Raw genomic sequence first — 18,333 nt, forward strand, 5'->3', positions numbered from 1 at the left:
TTTTTTTTTTTTTTTTTTTTTTTTTTTTTTTTTTTTTTTTTTTTTTTGCAGAATATGGCATATTCTTTGCCATATCTTCCAAATAAAACAATTCTTTACAGGCTTTGTTGACTCAAAAGGTGTTTCGTAATCTATAAAGGTGCTATTTCAAATGAAATTTGAATCAAAGACTTCCTGCCAAAGGAACCCACAGTATTGGTAGTGTTCACAAGCTTAATTTTAAAAAAATAAAAAAATCAAATAGTTATCATTTTATGTATTTACTTTCTTTTGCCTCATGTAGTTGACCGTATATATATATATACATATATGAATATTTATTTTATTATATAAGTAGTTCGATTCATAATTTTTGAATGTTTATATATCAAGCAAATCTTAGGTTGCTGCATGGGATGCAAACTTGGTGACTCCTCATAAACGAATGGGTAATGCAGGCATCAATTTGGAATCTCTTTGTGATGGTGAGGACTGATTTAAAATTTCTTACTTTATACATTTTGGAACTGAAGTATTAATATAATGTATGACTGACTTTCGTTAGTCTTGAGATTTCAGCTTTTTACTCATCTACTCAAGTTCTTTTGTTATCAAGTCATTAGAATCATGGATTTAACTAGTTTTTATTGTTGTTAAAATTGTTTAAAGTGTTAAACTAATTAATTTTCTATAATCCATCATCTTAAGCATTTGGACTCATGGGTGATTTAACATGATACTAGAATAGGAGGTCCTATGTTTGAATTCCTATAATGTCATTTCTCTCCAATTAACATTGATTTTTACTTGTTGGGCTTTCTACAAATTTCCAAGTCCACAAGTAAAGGAAATGTTGAAGTGTCGATATAATTCATTTACCAAAACTCATTAGCTTAAGATTTTGGGTTCATTGATGATCTAATCGTTTCTTTAACAAGAAACTTCTTATTGATATTCAAGGGAGACAAACTCTCAAAAGCAGAGTCTTCCAAATCTGTTGCTATAGCTTTTGTTTTGTACCTCTTAGAAATGGCGGGGTAAGCATCATTGAGCTCTTGTTTGAGTTGGAGAAGAATCTCTAACTTCTTTTGAAGATATTCTATAATGCAAAGAACCATTTCATGATTAATCAATTCCAGCTTCCCAAAAAGTTGTGCAAACCTAGTTGAAAATTTATCCATAACAACGGCACAAAGGAAACATTCTTTAGATTAGCTTGCTTTAACATGTATCTTTGGACATGCATTTGTCTCCATAAAGAAGCTTCATAAGCAAGGCACAAAGGAATGCACTAGAAGACTAAATGAGGAGAAAGTGTGTAAAGCCTACTAGAATATAATTAAATGGAAGAATGGCCATTGCAAAAACAGTTGCTCTTGAATGATAGATAGCCGAAATTCTTCTTGGAAAAGGAAATGCCATAATAACTTTGAACTTAATTATTCATCATTCATGCATATTTATGCAACCCTGAGCTATGAGAATTTAATAAAAGCTTCAACTTCATGCCCAATATTTGAAATTGAACCATCTTGAAATTTGGACGGCTTGGAGACATCCAATGCTGAATTCGAATTTAGTGTTGTCATAATTCTTCAAAAAAACATCCTCGAAAAATGCAAGTTCAGTTAAATATGGAAAAGATAGAAGTTTCTCTCCTACAACATTAAAGGGCAAAACATGAGACATGTGCCCCAAAATCAAAATTAATGGTTTAATTTTTTACCATCCTTAGTGTCCTAGGAATCAAGGCAACCTCTAACAGTTCAAAATGCAAAAAAGTAGAAAATGTTAGCTTGCTGTCTTTTCTTCTTTATTTTTAGAGAATTACATGTCCCAATTGTAGGGAAAGACGACTAAACCTAAATAGATAGTTAATCTAAATTCCCTAGATACTAGGTAATCTAACTCGATAAATCTACAAAAAAAAAAATCTATAGTTACTAGTCAGAATAAATCTAAACAATAATCCTACATACTAGGTAAATAAATCTAAACAAGTATCCTAGAGACTAGATACTAACTTATGAATTACACAAATATCTCCCAACTCAAATCCTTCGACACGTGTGCATGGAGAAAACTTCAAAACCCCTAAATAAAAAGTTAAATCTCCTACTGAGTCATCATTAAAGTTTTTTCTCTAATGCATGAAAAAACTTCTAATCACTTAATTAAGAAACTTCAAACAAATGCATGATTCTCTTTGATTCTCCTGTGAAAAAGAAACTATTTTCAAAGTTGAAGACCACATGTCTCAATTTGAGATCGAAGTTTGATAGGAATAGAATTTGAAGAGGACGAATAATCCACTAAAGAAGGTGGGAAGGATCAACAGGGGAGGAGACTCTTGATGTTCATCTTGAAAAATTAACCCAAGAACGTTTGCGAATGAATCTTGAATAGCATTATCAAAAACATTCTCCCTAAGCTGCAAGTTTAATTCCACACTGCTCACGTTGACCACTGATGTCACATTAGAATCATCTGAATAGGACATGGAGGAGACCTGCGCATGGAGGGATCTTTGATGGATGGTTTTTTTTAGTGTTATCTCCAAATCGCTCAAGAAACATTAGAAAGAGTGAAATACTTAAGAGGCCTGGTGTGAGGGCTCGATTATTGTGGCATCAAGAATAACGATTTGCTGAAGTGAAAGAGCCAAAAGATTTGAACATGATTCTTCAATTGTATCCAAGTTAAAATTAGAATTTTAAAAAATGGTTGTAAGCGAAGAGCCTTTTAAATGAACAGGACTCTCCACAGTGGTACGATATCGTCCACTTTGAGCATAAGCTCTCATGGCTTTGCTTTGGGCTTCCCCAAAAGGCCTCCCACCAATGGAGAGAGTATTCTTTTATTATAAACCCATGATCATTCCCTAAATTAGTCGATGTGGGACTTTCATCATCCAACACCTCTCCTCGAACAAAGTACGCCTCCCCTTAATCGAGGCTCGACTCCTTTTTCTTTTGGAGTCTTAGTCATTTTTTACTATGCCTTCAAGGAGGCTCGACTCCTTTTCTTTTCGAGTCCTTTGTTCGACATTTGAGGATTTACTAATCTATTGGCACGACTAAGTTTAGGGCATGGCTCTGATACCATGTTAGATGAACACGACTCTCCACAATGGTAGGATATTATCCCCTTTGAGCATAAGCTCTCATAGCTTTGCTGGGCTTCCCCAAAAGGCCTCACACCAATGGAGAGAGTATTATTTGATTATAAACCTATGATCTGGGACTTTCATCCTCCAACAGAGCCAACCCTTTTTTTTTCAGGAATAAAAACAAGAAATAAATTTCAACAAAACAATTTTTTAACTTCTTGAATACTCTAAGGGTTTTGAGTCATAGAACCAAGAAACTTTATAGGGCGTACTTTCCTTACTGCTAGATCATTAGGAGGCACGATTGAATTTAGATCATTATCAAGAATACGGGCAGAGGCATCATTAATAATTTAGAAATCTCAGTTGTATCAATAAAGCCGAATGAATTAATTCCATTTGATAAAACCAAGGAAAATGGTTGTATCTTCAGATCATTATCATTAATATTATTTTCTTTTTCATGATGAGAGATACATTCATCAATGAAAGCTGTCATTTGAGAAGCTCCTCTATTAATTCTTCCCACCTCTTCGAATCCTATTCCTACCAAAATTTTCTCTCTCATTGACACTTGGATTTATGTTTGTTTGAAGTTTCTTATTTAAGTGATTAATAATTCATAGTTATTTTATGTGTAACAAGAAAGAGTTTTATTAATACTTCATAGTTGGAGATTTGACTTTTTATTTAGGGGTCTTCTTGTTTCCTTTCATGCATGCGCTCTTCATTTTCTGCTCTTTCTGTAGATATTGAAGTTGTCTTTTGAAGCTTACCTTTATTTGCTTTGGTTTATTGCATTTTGAAGTGCTTGAGACGGCCTTAATTTCGCACAATTCAGGGATTGTGAAACATTATTAGTATTGATTTGGTGGCCATGTCTCGTGAAGTTTTTAGCCTTTAACATTTGTTTATGAGACAGAAGTTCTAATTTCTTCAATATTCCCAAGTTTCAAGTTAGTATGGTTTTCAACATTGTGCATGATGATGAAACTTTTATTCATCTCGTTAATTAAATATTTTTTTTGTTCAAGGTTGCATTAATATTCATAAAGAGTGATGTATAACATTGAAGTTTCTAAGGTGTTTTCTTTTCTGTGAAAACTTTGTCTTCGTTCCAGAGCGGCTGTTTTTGCACTAATTCCCATCAAACTTTAATGGTAAAAGAAAATAATGCTCTCAACATTATTGAATAACCTGAAATTGAGAAGACACTATAATAGGAAAATGAATGCTTTTTTTAACCGGAAAATCGTCTCTTGTGCAAGCAAATAATGAAATAAAATGATGAAAAAAGAGAATCTCATCTTTCCCACCCTAATCACACCCTAGGATCATTATCTAATCTAATGGAAAGTACGTATATTCAGTTACACTGATGGAAATCCGTTGAATATCTTAAGCTTAGACTTCATTGTTGAAATTACTTGAGCGATAGGTATGGAGGAAGCTAGAAAAGAGAATGGCCTGCCTATTATTGTTTGTGGTTTAATGAAAATAAACGTGTAAACTGTGAACAAATGTGTGTTTTGCTAGGAGATTTGCATGATGTATCAGTGGAGTTAGAAGGGATGGGTGGAGGTGGAAAGTTGCTATTGGAGGTAAGTTACCCTAGCAGTTTATGGCAACTAAATATAGCATTCTCGTTTATGTTTTCTTAATTTACTGCTTGTTGTAGTAACTGTTCTGTTTAGGAGCTTTACCATATTCGTTTCTGTTCATATGTTTGTAACTCAAAAGGTAAATTTCTTTTCATTCTATTTTGTTTGTTTTAGATCTGGTAGGATAATGAACTTTTGAAGGTTTTGGTTCTTGTTGGATAATTAAGTTTTGCTTTCTTAAAACAAGTTTATGGTTATGTGATTGATGTTTGTTTGTTAATGGTGTCTCTCAGATCAAGTTTATGACTTTTGATGAAATTGAAGATGACAAACGATGGTGGAGAGTCCCCTTCATTTCTGAATTTCTTCGCAGTAATGGTTTTGCATCTGCTTTAAACAAGGTTGTTGGGTCTGACACCGTGTCTGTAGGTCAGTTTGTAGAATATGCTTTTGGGAAGTTAAAGTCATTCAATGACGAATACCAATCAAGTGATAATTTATTAAGCAAGCAAAAAGACAAAGAGGATATACCTTCATACATGCAGACTAATGCAGAAGTCTCTATAACTGATATAAGCGATCCCGAAGAGGATGAATCAGATGACGATGCAACAAATGATAATACTAAGGAAACTGGACAGTTGCTGAAAGAAGTGACACAGAGTATTTTAGCAAAGCAATTCGATAAACATTTTTGGACAAACTTGGCTGATGTAACAAATCAAAATATTGTCAAGAAACTTGGTCTTCCCGCCCCTGAGAAATTAAAATGGGATGGATTTGAGTTATTAAATAAAATTGGTTTGGAGGCACGAAAGAGTGCTGAAGCAGGTTATATCGAATCAGGGCTTGCAACTTCCAAAAGTTTGGATGTTGATCAGGAACAGAAGAACATTAAAATGGTGGACTCAACACTAACGGATGTGAAGAAAATTACAAAAGATCTATTAAGTCAAACTGAGTCTGTTTTAGGGGGATTGATGGTTCTGACAGCAACAATTTCTCAATTGAACAAGGAATCTCAGATAGGTAAAAAAGATACTGAAGATGAGGGCTCCAAAAAAGTTGGAGAGAAGCTTGGTAGTTCAGGGGATGGATCATTGTTGGATAATAGAAATTCTGAGGAAATGCGAGCGCTTTTTGCAACTGCAGAAAGCGCCATGGAAGCTTGGGCAATGCTTGCTACATCACTTGGCCATCCTAGTTTTATAAAGTCAGAATTTGAGAAGTTATGTTTCTTAGATAATGAGTCTACAGACACACAGGTAAAGTTTTCGGTTTTCAGAATGGCTCTAATATTGTAAAGTTGTGCCTAATTTTAGTAATTGAATGCCATAGCATTAGCAAATTTTGCCCAATTTTATTGTTTCAGTCCTAACTGTAGGAGTCTACAGGTTGCAATTTGGCGTGATTTTCCACGGAGAAGACTAGTTGTTGCCTTCAGGGGCACAGAACAAGTAGGTTATTATGTTGATATTCTGTTAACTGGAGTATAACTTTCCATGTAATAAGTTCATACCTTTTAACTTCTTCAGTCAAGATGGAAGGACCTAAGGACAGACCTGATGTTAGCTCCCGCAGGGTATTTATTTTTCTTTCCCTCGAATTACTTTGCACATTTATCAATTTCATTGTTTGTTATGGAACGATGGAGAAGAAAAAAGAAAAAAGAACGTTGTTCATGGGATAACCCTCTCGAATAAAAAGCCATATACCATGGTAACTGTGGTAGTGCTGTTTATTCTAGTTAGTTAAGTTAAATCAAGGGGAAATAGAACTATTGAATTTTAAATGTACTTGAAATCACTAGCCTAGCTTTCCCATTTCTTTGCCAAGTTCTATTTGTATGTTATTTGACCGGATCTCAGGAGAAGGGGCTATTTGACCCTTCATCCTTTGAATTTTAAATAGAAAGAGCCACTCTTTCTTTCGAATCTTAGGGAGAAAGGGGCTAATTAGAAAACAACTTGCATAAAATATTTCTGCAAGCATTGGCCAAAAAACGGTAAATGAGGGAGCATATGGCCATCTGAAGCCTTTAGAACTTATGTGAATAAAATGCGGTTTTGTTGTGGTTTCATATCAGCTTCAGTTCTACAATCTTTTAACATGTCACCTATTTTCTTCTGTCTTAGGTTAAATCCTGAAAGGATAAGTGGAGATTTCAACGAGGAAATTCAAGTAAGAAATATTGTTATTTTATTACAGGATATTTATTGTTCTGAACTCCATGCACAACCTGTCTTTGCTTAATGTTTATTGATGAATATCTGGTTATTCCAGGTTCACAGTGGATTCTTAAGTGCATATGATTCAGTACGAATGAGGATTATGTCCCTCATTAAAATGGCTATTAACTATAAGTAAGTCTGCTACACTTTTTTTTTTTTTTTGACACTTATTATTAAAGAAATAAAAAAAGAGATGGATGCTTAAAGGATACAAACTCTAGAAGGAGTGAAAAATAAAATTTAGAAAAGAACTAGTTTTAAAAAAAAAAACGTCTTGCAAAGAGAAACCATTAGAAATGTTAGAAAGAGGATTCCTACCATGTGGATGCACTAATTTGAGTTGAATCAAAATAGTCCCTCCAAGTCATTTGTCTGAACTTTTTCAACTTCTCCAGTATCATCTCTACTCAATTTCAAATTGGCATCAGTAAGAGTGTTGCGAGGAGAAACAATTTCCAACCTGAACTTTTTCAACGAGTCACTAATATATTTTTGCTATGAGATAACAATCTCACCACCTTTTTGATTGACTTCAATCCTAAGAAAGTAATAGATGAATCCATATCGCTCACTTCAAATTCTCTTCTTAAGGAATTCTTTAAGTCATCATGCGTCAACTTATTATTTTTAGTAAAAAGTAAGTCATGGTTAAAGGAATGACCTCGATGTAAGGAATATTTGTGTGATTCTTAGCCTTAAGTTTAGAGATATTTGTGTAATTCCATTAAATAAGGGAAACGGTTAACCTCTCTAACTTATCTGTATTGTTATCTAGTATTTAGGAATTTATTTAGAACTATCATTACTCTTGGGATTTAGTTACCCTTTCTGTATTATAAAAGAAACATGTATCTCTCTTAAAGATCAATATAAAAAGTAAATAGTTGCTGGAAATCTGATTGTAACCAAACCCTAACCCAATTAGTGAAGCTTTCATAACTATTGATCATTCACTATGATCAAGTTTTATTCGAAGCCTTTATAGTTGCTGCCACCGTGATCAAATTTCATTCAATCTGCCTTTGGTACGTTTCCTCCGATCCATTCTCAACGGTTAATGGAAACCCAGCCAAGTATCCTAGCAAACCACAACTTTCTGAACAATCCAGCAATTCCTCCGATCCATTCTCAACGGTTAATGGAAACCCAGCCAAGTATCCTAGCAAACCACAACTTTCTGAACAATCCAGCAAGCCTCATATCCTACCGCCTCTCTGCAAGCCATATTTCGCAAGCCAAGATCCCACCGCAAGCCATATCGCACTCAGAATCCAATATCTAGCAAAATCCTAGATAATCTACGTTCAATTTATTACCGTTCTGCAAGCCACATCTAACCCACTTTCAAACCACCGCCTCTAACCCACTGCTTCTAATCCCACTTTCAAATTATTACTGTTCACGATTATTATTCCTAGTAAGCCATCGCTTTTAAACCACTTCCAGTTCCACTTTCAAATACGGTATCCAGTAAATCCAATTTCAAATACGGTATCCAGTAAATCCAATTTCAAATACGGTATCCAGTAAATCCACTTTCAAATCCTTGTAAACCACTATTCTCACGTTCAAGCCTAGTAAACCGTATTCTGATTCTAATCCACATTCAAGATTATTCCTATCGATTCTAACCCATTATTTCCTATATCCAATATTCCACTTTCAAGCCCACTATTTCCTATATCCGGCAAGCCCACTATTAGCACTTTATTCAATTGTGCAAGCTCTCTATTCCGCAAGTCCACCATGTTCAAGGAAGGATTTTTTCGTCATGACTTGGATTAATTTTGTTTTTAGACTAAATTTTCCTTCAAACTAACACCCACTAGTTCATCATGTTAGAAGAATAAAAAATCTCAAAGAAAGTTCCTACAACCCATAAGAAGGGTGACCTTCAACCCATCTGATTGTCATAAAAAAAGACTTCCTCAAATGGTCTCAAATCGTGTGACAACCTTAAGGGAAAGGGAAAAATTCGACATCTCAATGGACTAGGACCAACAAAAACAGATCCTAGATTTATTGCATGGGACACGGAAGACTCTATGATAATGTCATGGCTCTGGGATTCTATGTAGCCATCCATCAGTGGTACAAGTATGCTTTTATAGAACACCTAAGCCATATGAGTTTTTATTCATCACATTTACTCCAAGGCTAGAGATGCTGCTCAGATCTATGAAATCAAGATCATGAATGGAACTATGTGAATATGTCAATGCCTTGCAAACATTTTGGTAGGAACTTGACTATTATCGGGTATTCGAGATGAATTGCACTGCAGATGTAATTCTGAAGAAATTTATTGAAGTAGATCATGTCTATGATTTTTTGCCAGGTCTCAACAACCACTGCAGATGTAATTCTGAAGAAATTTATTGAAATAGATATGTCTATGATTTTTTGGTTGGTCTCAACAACGAGTTTGACCAAGTCTATGCTCAAATCATCATAAAAAGAGGAAACACCATTCTTGAAAGAAACAGTTTCCCTTATTCAAGCAAAGATAGCAAAGAGAACCTTATGCCTGATAAACAACTCATTTAGATACATAAGCCTTTGCTCTAGAGAAAGATAGGAACAACAGAAGAGATAACCACAACGAAAGAGATAATCAATGGAAGAGTAACAAAGATCATTTATGGTGTACAATAATATAACCATACCGGCAAACCCAATAGACACCAAAAAGCTATATTAGCCATGTCATTTCTATTGTTTGACGTTCTTTGAGGTTCTTGTGTAAAACACACACTATTGTTTCTATGCAATATTTTCAAATCAAAATGGGTTGCCCATTCTGAACTCTTTTTTATGCACTCTGTTTGACTTATATCTCTTTTCTTGCAGTGATGATTGTGCTGAGCCACCAGTCAAATGGCATGTTTATGTTACAGGTCACAGTTTGGGCGGTGCACTAGCTACACTTCTTGCTCTTGAACTTACGTCCAGTCAACTTGCAAGGTGAGTTTATTTTCTACATGAAGAGGTGATGCTGGACCGTAGGAGACATTTGGAAGATTAGAAATAGTTCAATATTCTCAAGTCCTTGATAAACTTGCATGCAGGATCATTCCTCAACTAGACTTGCTTGATCGAGAATAATGTCATAAACATTTTGATACGATACAATTAATAAACTAGCTGAAGCATCTTGAAATTGAAGAAAATAATTTGCAATTAATGGAATGTGGATAGAAAGTTATAAATAGTGCAGTTAAGTGGTTTTTAAATCAGCCAACTGTGCGTCAAAATAAAATTTAATGATGTAAAAAACATTTTCTTATGCATTAAATTTTACAGTAAACCAACCATGGATAAGAAATTGTTATTATAAATAATCTCAATTAAGCAATTAGTTTTAAAGCCAAAGAACTATTAAAATGATCTCAATTAATCAATTAAAAGATTAAACATTTTCAGCTTAATTTATTTTACAATATCTTCAATACAACTAACATAACATGATTGATAAATATGATTACGATTGATCTTAGCACGAATAAGTATTTTCTATAATTTCAGATTGAGCACAAAAAACATGTCTTTTCAATAAGTTCATACAAGCACAAACAGGTCTTTGGCTATATCTTTACTAGCTCTCAGGGATATAGGGATTTGATTGAAGAGCTTCTCCTTCATACACCTTTCTATGAGAAAAAGTTATTTGTGTGGCAGACTAGGATTTGTGCTATTATGTGGGGTCTGTGAGGCAAAAGAAATATTTTGGGGTGGCAGAGTACTTCTAGTGATTTTTACTCCCTTGTTAGATTCTCTATTATATTTTGGGCATAGTATTGCAAACTAGTTTTTAATTATTCTTTAGGTCTCATTTTACTTGACTGAATTCCCTTATTGTGGTTGGATCCATTTTTTTGGGGTTTCTCCTTTTTTATATGTCCGTAATTTATTTCAACACCTCCCAAGCATATGTCCATGTTTGTGCTTGGAGTGAATAAAAGTTAGTTTTTCATCCAAGAAAAACTTGAAAGAGAGATACTAATGCTACCGCATGAAAGCTTAGTTCATCTACATATTTAATTGCTATAGTAAAATTTACCTAATATTCCATTTTTAAGTTGTACATCAATCAATCAAAGTGATTGTATTCAATGGGTTTGTACTCCATATATATAAGAGGTGTACAGACAATTTGGTTTGGGGACTAAATAAATAAATTATCCTACTTTACTAATTTGATTGCCAAGAATTGGAAGGTTATCATTGTAATAATATACTGCAATCAAAAGTCCTGCTTACCCTTTTTTTCCTCTCTCTAATTTAGGCATGGGGCAATAAATGTGACCATGTATAATTTTGGATCTCCTAGAGTTGGCAACCGGCAATTTGCAGAAATTTATAACAAGGTACGAAAGTCCCTTGTCTTCTTATCTTTTTTGTTTTATGTCCGTAAATATAGAACATTCTTATCGTCTTAATTTGTTCGTCTGCTGGCTTCTTTCTCCCTCTTCTTCTGGAAATTTGTGTCACGTTTTTTGGAGAAATTATTGTTCTTATTTCACAAAGAACAACCCATTAGTCAGTCAGTATAATATGAGTAGTTTCAACTAAGAACGATAATTAAAAAAGGAAAGGATACTGAAAAATATTCAAATATAAAAGACTAATAAGAAAAACATTATTATACTACACAAATCTGAACTCCCCCTCAATGCTCAGTTGTATAAAGCTTGAAGCTAGATTTATCATGGTTTCTGGGGTAATGTTTGAGAATGTCAACAATTTGATGGCAAGATGAAATATAATTTAGCTCCTCTTTACTATTGTTTACCTTATTAAATATGGAAATCTATGATCGACAAAATTTTTGCTATGTTTATTGCTGATTGACTAGCACAAAATATGAATGAACTAAAAAGTTTAGTTCTTTTGAAAGCTTTTGAATCCACCTCCCTTTACAATTCCTCAAAGCTAGAGCTCGATTTCTGCTTTGCACTACTTCTTGCTACAATTGTTTGCCTTTTGCTTCTTCGAGTGACTAAGTTACTCCAAACATGATAGCAATATCAAGATGTAGATCTGTGATCAATTAATTCTCTAGCAAAACTAGCATCAATATAAAGTTCAACTACTCAGTTTGATGACTGACTTTCTAAACAATAATCCATGACTTGTAGTGTCTTTCAAGTACCTTCAAAGTCTATTTATGGGCCTAAGTGACATTTGTTTGGACCTTTCATAGATTGACTAACCATACTAATTGAACATGCAATGTCTGGTCTAGTATGTGAAAGATAAATGAGCTTGTCCACAAGTCTTTGATACATGCCCTTGTCAAGTGGAATTACCTTTTTAATTTGATGTTGGACTAAATTTTTATTCATAGGTATTTCAGCAGGTTTACACCCAAGATTTCTCGTCTCCTTTAGTAAGTCTTGGATATAATCATAGAATATATTCATGCGGAGAAATGACAATATCAATCTCAGATTTTGTCACTACCATTCATAAAAAGCATCTTAAACTTTCCAAGTACTTGGTTTCAAATTCTGTTGCTAGCATCTTTTTCAGATTATTGATCTCTCTTAGATCATCCTCTGTATTGATAATGGCATTTACTTACACAATGAGGAATGGAGTTTAGCCATTTGAGGATTTCATGAACAAGGTTGATCGGCTATCCATCCAACCACGAGGAGATTGTTTTATTCCATAGAACGATTTTTTCAACTTGCATACCAAGACTTAATCTTATTTTTGATTCCTAGAGGATCTACATACAAACTTCTTCAGATCACCATTCAAGAATGTATTCTTGACATTAAGTTGATGACGAAACCAATCTTGATTTACAACTAAAGATAAAATGACACGGACATTGTTCAATTTCACAACAGGGGCAAGGATGAAACCCTGAGCCACAAGGCTTGCCTTAAATCTTTCAATATTGTTATTTGACTTTATTCAACCGTGAAGTTCCACTTGCAGCTAATAGAGTTCTAGGAGTCGACGATTAATTACTATCAAGAGCTGTTAACTTCTTCATCTACGTTTTTCTACTTGGGACCTTTAAGTTCATCTTTTATAGCAAGTGAGATTTGAATATTGTTCAATTGAATTACAAAGGCTTAGTAAAATTGAAGCAAATTTTTATATGCCGTATATTTTTCAATGGGATGACTTGGGTTGAATGTGTGTGTAGGTTTAGGAAGTTTGACCATGACGTTTATGTTTCTTGATATTTTAATAATATACTTATTTTAATATGTCCAATCCGAAATAAATATCAATATTAAGTTCATTTAAACGTGTAATGAATCAATTTTTGGGGTGTAGAACTTTTTTTTTTTTTTTTCATTATTATTATTTCTTATTTTTATATTATGTTGATTTGATATGCAATTATTCATGAATCCGCATTGTGTCCTTATTTAATCTATATTTCTTTAAATCTAATAAAAATTTGTACAGATTATTCTAGACAAATAAAATATTGATAAACTAAAAAAAATGAAAATAATTACTTATATTAGTATCTTTTTTAAATCGTTGAGGCGAGGTGAGCCTTGAGGTGTGCCAACGATGATAAAGATGAAAGCCTCTTTGCCTACAGATTTGAAGTTTTGCTTTCCAAACTTTAAGTACATAGAAAATCCAAATGGTGGCCTCTCCAAGTGTTAGACATGTCAAATTTGGTATATATTATGTATGAACTGAGATGGACACCATTCAATAGAAATTTGATTTTTTGCATTCGAAAAGTCATTCCAAGTAATCCTAATTTGACCTTAGTTTCATTTGCAACTTCAACACTAATACTGCAGAAAGTGAAAGACAGCTGGAGAGTTGTAAATCACAGAGACATTGTACCAACCGTTCCTCATTTGATGGGCTATTGCCATGTGGCTCAGCCAGTGTATCTTGCGGCTGGAGATCTGAATGATGCATTGGTGAGTACTTACTATGGCCTTCTTTCTTGTTGATTATTATTCTTATTTCAATCTTTTTTTTGTGAACTTGACCTCAATATAGAAAGGGAAGCAATGCTAAAATTTTCAATCCAACATCTCTGTTCAGTAAAAAAAAAAAATAAACGAAATCATTTGTAGCGACTAGGAATTATAATCTTCAATATTTGGGAGCAAGAAATGCTATACTTGTTCCTTTTATGAAATATTGGTGTTGTTACATGAACATATCAAGTTGCGATTTCTAACCAAGCATTAGATTCTACGTTGAATTGACATTCATTTACTTCTGTTATTAACAATGGAAGTGGATTCCTGTTATAATGCATGTAAGAACAGCCAAAATAACGGTAGAAGAAACGCTTTTGAATTCAATTGAAAATTGGTAACAGCAATTGCCACGTTCAATCCAGGAAAATATGGAGCTTCACGCAGATGGTTATCTAGGTGATGTCATTGGGGAGTCTACACCAGATGTTTTAGTCAATGAATTTGTAAGTTTGTTGCCCTTTGATCATAATCTTGAACTTTGGAAAATTTTCAATTTATACTCCTAAAATTTGGAGTTAAATCTATTTCAATCCCAAACTAATAAGTGTAACATTTAAACCCTAAACTTTCTTAAGTGAATCAAATATGACCATTTGATAGTGATTTACAGGGAAATTGCCTATATTAAATTATTCTCTACATGACGTAATTCTTTCTAAAGAAGTAAAGAGAAGTAGAGAAAGACGAGTAGATGAAAAACCACTAAAGAAAATTGGTGCTGTCTAGTTGATTTTTGCATTTTTCTCTAATTTACCTTCGTCTTCCTTGTATTTAAATAAGTTTTATACACGTGTGAAAGTTATGCATTAAAAGTTTGAAATTTGAATGGAGAGTCTAAATTGATTCACAGATGAAAGAATATGTTATATCGATACAGTATTTATTAGTTTGAGGTTTTAATCGATACAACGCTTAAAACTTAGGGGTATAAATTGATTTTTCTCCCAAAAAAAAAAAAAAAACTCATAATCTTGAAATTGACTGGTCTACCCATGAACTGACCTAATGTTTCTACTACCAATAGTTTTTGTTTATCAATTTAACCATTCTGCAGTTGAGGGGTGAAAAGGAACTTGTTGAGAAAGTTTTGAACACAGAAATTAATATATTCCGCTCAATTAGAGATGGAAGTGCGCTAATGCAACACATGGAGGATTTCTACTACATTACATTGCTGGAGGTAAATCTCTCCCTTTCTCTTGCATTTGAACTTGGTAAGAGTTAAGAAAGCTAGTTCGTCTTTGTTTTTTCTTTAAAATAAGAGACTTTTCGTAGATATGGTGAACCAATAGAGATTAAAGTAAAAGAAAGTGGGCAGAATCATAGCATAATTAGAGCTTGATTGCTTGATTGTACACAAGGAATTGAGAATGCTCAACTAAAGCTTGGTTGCTTGATTATACAAGGGATGGAAAATACCTCAGTTTATAGTGAGTTTATAGTGTATGAAGAAGATTTTAGAGATGCCAACATAAATGTTTTAGGAAATAACTATCTAAGAAAATACATAATATGGACCCTAACATATTCCAAAAAGTCTCATTGAATAAATCAAAAGATTTCTTGAAAATTACAATTTACTTTCAATAGAGACCAATAGTAGAATATGCTCCTCAACCTTTGAGAAGCAAACAATCAACCGTCCAAAAGTTGAGAGACTAAATTAAAACGTTGAAAAATATAGAGAGAGATTATGAAAGTTGAACCAAAATAAAATAAGTAGAATAAGCCTTCAAGAAAAAGTACATCCTATTTGTTATTTGCCATTGAGCTGTGTTTTTGTGATCAGAATGTGAGGTCAAATTACCAAAATGATGGCCCGGACCTAGAGGCTTGACCTGTGAATTGGCTATAAGAAGGCATTTGAGGCCACCATGCATCTTCGTATCCACAGTGGAATCTTTTTAGGCATTATTCCAACAATTCAACCCATGTAATATAGTAGTATGGGTACAATTATTACAGTCAAACTAGTTCACATTTCTATATAGCTTCTATTGTTTTGGACATGTATATCTAACCTTGTTATTTTTTAAGATTTGACTGTACATACACAGGTTTCTTGGTCATAGATGTTACCCAAGAATCATATTGAAACTGTAAAGAGGTTGCTTGATCAATTTGTAAATTGATATCACTTCCTTAAATGTATGGGAGGGTTTCTGAGTAGCTCATTTTAGGGAATCTACTTTTAGTATGGACTTCGACACTATTTTGAATGAGGAGTTCTGTTTGATCGAATGCACTTCTAAACAGTTCAAGAATAAAAACTATGGTAAAATTTCGAGAGTGGAAAGAGGCATCATTGTTGTTCGAGATGGTATTTTTGCATCATGGATGCGAGTTTTTCAGAAATAAGTGCATATTAGCAACACCAAATGATCCTCGAACCGAAAACGCACAACACAAATTTTACTATCTTCATTTTTCCATTAACATTGAAAAAACGTGCAAGTTTTCTTTCCACCAATTCATATGATTTTGTCTGTTAAATTATTTCTTCGCCTTTTGCTTTCTATTTTTCTATTATTTTTATTATTTGGGTGATTATTATTTGTTGTCAATGAGTAGTTTTCTCGTTAAATAGCTTGGTTTGCTTTTTCTTTTGTATTTTAAATCATATTTATTTAGGATAAATGGTAGCTTTCGTTTCTGGCATTGGACTGAGGCGTCCAATACTCTTAAACTCTACCCTTTGTTTCAAAATGACTCGAGTTTGTGTAAGATTCAAAATTTCATTAAAGCAATCTGGGAAAAAACATCTATACGTAGGACTTTGTTTTTGGTATTGAGAGAAATAGGACTAAAACTTCTAGAGGTGAAATTTATTTTCTTGTCTTTATAAAAAGTTCTAAGAAAATGGTTAATATGTGTTGAACCTGACTTGTGGTTTTAATGTCGAAAACGGTAGGATGTAGGTATAGTTAAGTAGTGTTCTAATCGAACCGTGCAAAACTCAAAAGAGTGAGATGTGAGGTACACATAGACAGCCATCCCTAGCCAATTTGGACTAGTTGAGCAATTTGATATGGACCAAGACATCAATCATATAATATGGGAAGGAAATGTTATTAAAATTATCAAAAGATGTTTCAATTCATGCTACATTGAAGGAGAATTGAACTTCATTGTTATAAATTTTGGATGGATTATAACTTAGAGTTTGAACTTCATTGTTATAAATTTTAGATAGATCATAATTTAGAGTTATGATGTTGCATTCGTGCATTATAGGATATTTTATTTACTCTAGTTTACCTTTATATAGTGGTTAATTATGATCAAAAGTATGAATGTTACCACCCTTGAATTGCCTAATGAAAGGTTAAGAGTTTCATTTGAAGACTATATAGAGTCATGTATGTTGTATTTGTAAAGGAGACTTGAAAAATGTAGTAGAAAGAGAACTTTTGCTTTATTTAGTTAAGGGTTAAGTTTCTTTGTCATTCTATATAGTTTAGATTGCATGTTTAGAATCACTTAAGCTTGATACGATTAACCTTACTTGTGGAGTAATTCGAATCTCATTCAAGTGTTCTTGCCTTGAGATATTTGATCAACAAGGTTATTCGAATTTTACTTCCCCTTGGAGTGATTCTATATCATGAATCTCATTCAAGTGTTCTTGCCTTGAGATATTTGATCAACAAGGTAATTCAAATTTTACTTCCCCTTGGAGTGATTCTATATCATTAGGGCTAAGCGTTCTTACATTTTTCCTTTAGCTAATGGCTAAGTTTCTTTGTACTTCTACGTAGTTTAGCTTGCATGTTCATAATCATTTAAGCTAGATATGATCAATCTTGTTTTGTGGAGTGATTTGAATGTCAAACAAGTGTTCTTGCCTTGAGATATTCGATGAACAAGGTAATCCGGTTCTAAACTTTCCATTTAGTGATTCTTTATAATTAGGACAAAATTTCTTTACAATTATACGTAGTTTAAGTTGCATATTCAGAATCATTCAAACTTGACATGATCAATGTTGTTTGTGGAGTCATTCGAATCTCAAACAAGTATTTTTGCCTTGAGGTATTTGATCAATTTTAATTCCCTTACCGTGATTCTTTATCATTTGGTATTAAAGCTTTCTCTTGGGTTGATTTCTTATCTAATTTGTAGCGCATAAGTATATATATTTTCGATTGGGGTTGAAACGACTTTGGTTGCAAGTTTAGATGACTTTATTTGTAAAATCGAATTTTTGTAAACTTGATTCGATATTTAGAATATTATTCATATTATTACATGTGCACTTGCAATAGATTTTTTAATAAGGTTGTGATCTGATTGCAACCGTCTGAGTTGGTGCATGAGCTAAAGGTCTTGCTCTTTTGATCTTAATTCTAAGGTAGAGAAGATTTTCCACGGGCATTATAAGGAGAGGAGGAGGAAAAGAAGAGAATAACCAAGAGTTGAGATCACTCTAATAC

At 33.3% G+C, this 18,333-nt stretch overlaps 1 protein-coding gene across 3 annotated transcripts in view; it reads left to right on the forward strand.

The window, feature by feature from the left end:
* LOC111439777 overlaps positions 1 to 16,069 on the forward strand; it is a 30,127-nt gene extending 14,058 nt beyond the window's left edge. For all 3 annotated transcript variants that reach the window (XM_023077302.1, XM_023077303.1, XM_023077304.1), the window contains 13 exons: positions 383 to 464; positions 4,625 to 4,689; positions 4,983 to 5,954; positions 6,084 to 6,146; positions 6,225 to 6,271; positions 6,825 to 6,870; positions 6,973 to 7,052; positions 9,771 to 9,884; positions 11,206 to 11,287; positions 13,706 to 13,831; positions 14,263 to 14,343; positions 14,955 to 15,080; positions 15,690 to 16,069. In XM_023077302.1, coding sequence (XP_022933070.1) covers positions 383 to 464; positions 4,625 to 4,689; positions 4,983 to 5,954; positions 6,084 to 6,146; positions 6,225 to 6,271; positions 6,825 to 6,870; positions 6,973 to 7,052; positions 9,771 to 9,884; positions 11,206 to 11,287; positions 13,706 to 13,831; positions 14,263 to 14,343; positions 14,955 to 15,080; positions 15,690 to 15,737 — 1,932 coding nt within the window. In that variant the 3' untranslated portion in view covers positions 15,738 to 16,069. The remainder of the gene's footprint in view (positions 1 to 382; positions 465 to 4,624; positions 4,690 to 4,982; positions 5,955 to 6,083; positions 6,147 to 6,224; positions 6,272 to 6,824; positions 6,871 to 6,972; positions 7,053 to 9,770; positions 9,885 to 11,205; positions 11,288 to 13,705; positions 13,832 to 14,262; positions 14,344 to 14,954; positions 15,081 to 15,689) is intronic.
* The last annotated feature ends 2,264 nt before the right edge of the window (positions 16,070 to 18,333 follow it).

The sequence above is a fragment of the Cucurbita moschata genome, unplaced genomic scaffold (genome assembly GCF_002738365.1).
Source record: "Cucurbita moschata cultivar Rifu unplaced genomic scaffold, Cmos_1.0 Cmo_Scf00106, whole genome shotgun sequence".
NCBI lineage: Eukaryota > Viridiplantae > Streptophyta > Magnoliopsida > Cucurbitales > Cucurbitaceae > Cucurbita > Cucurbita moschata.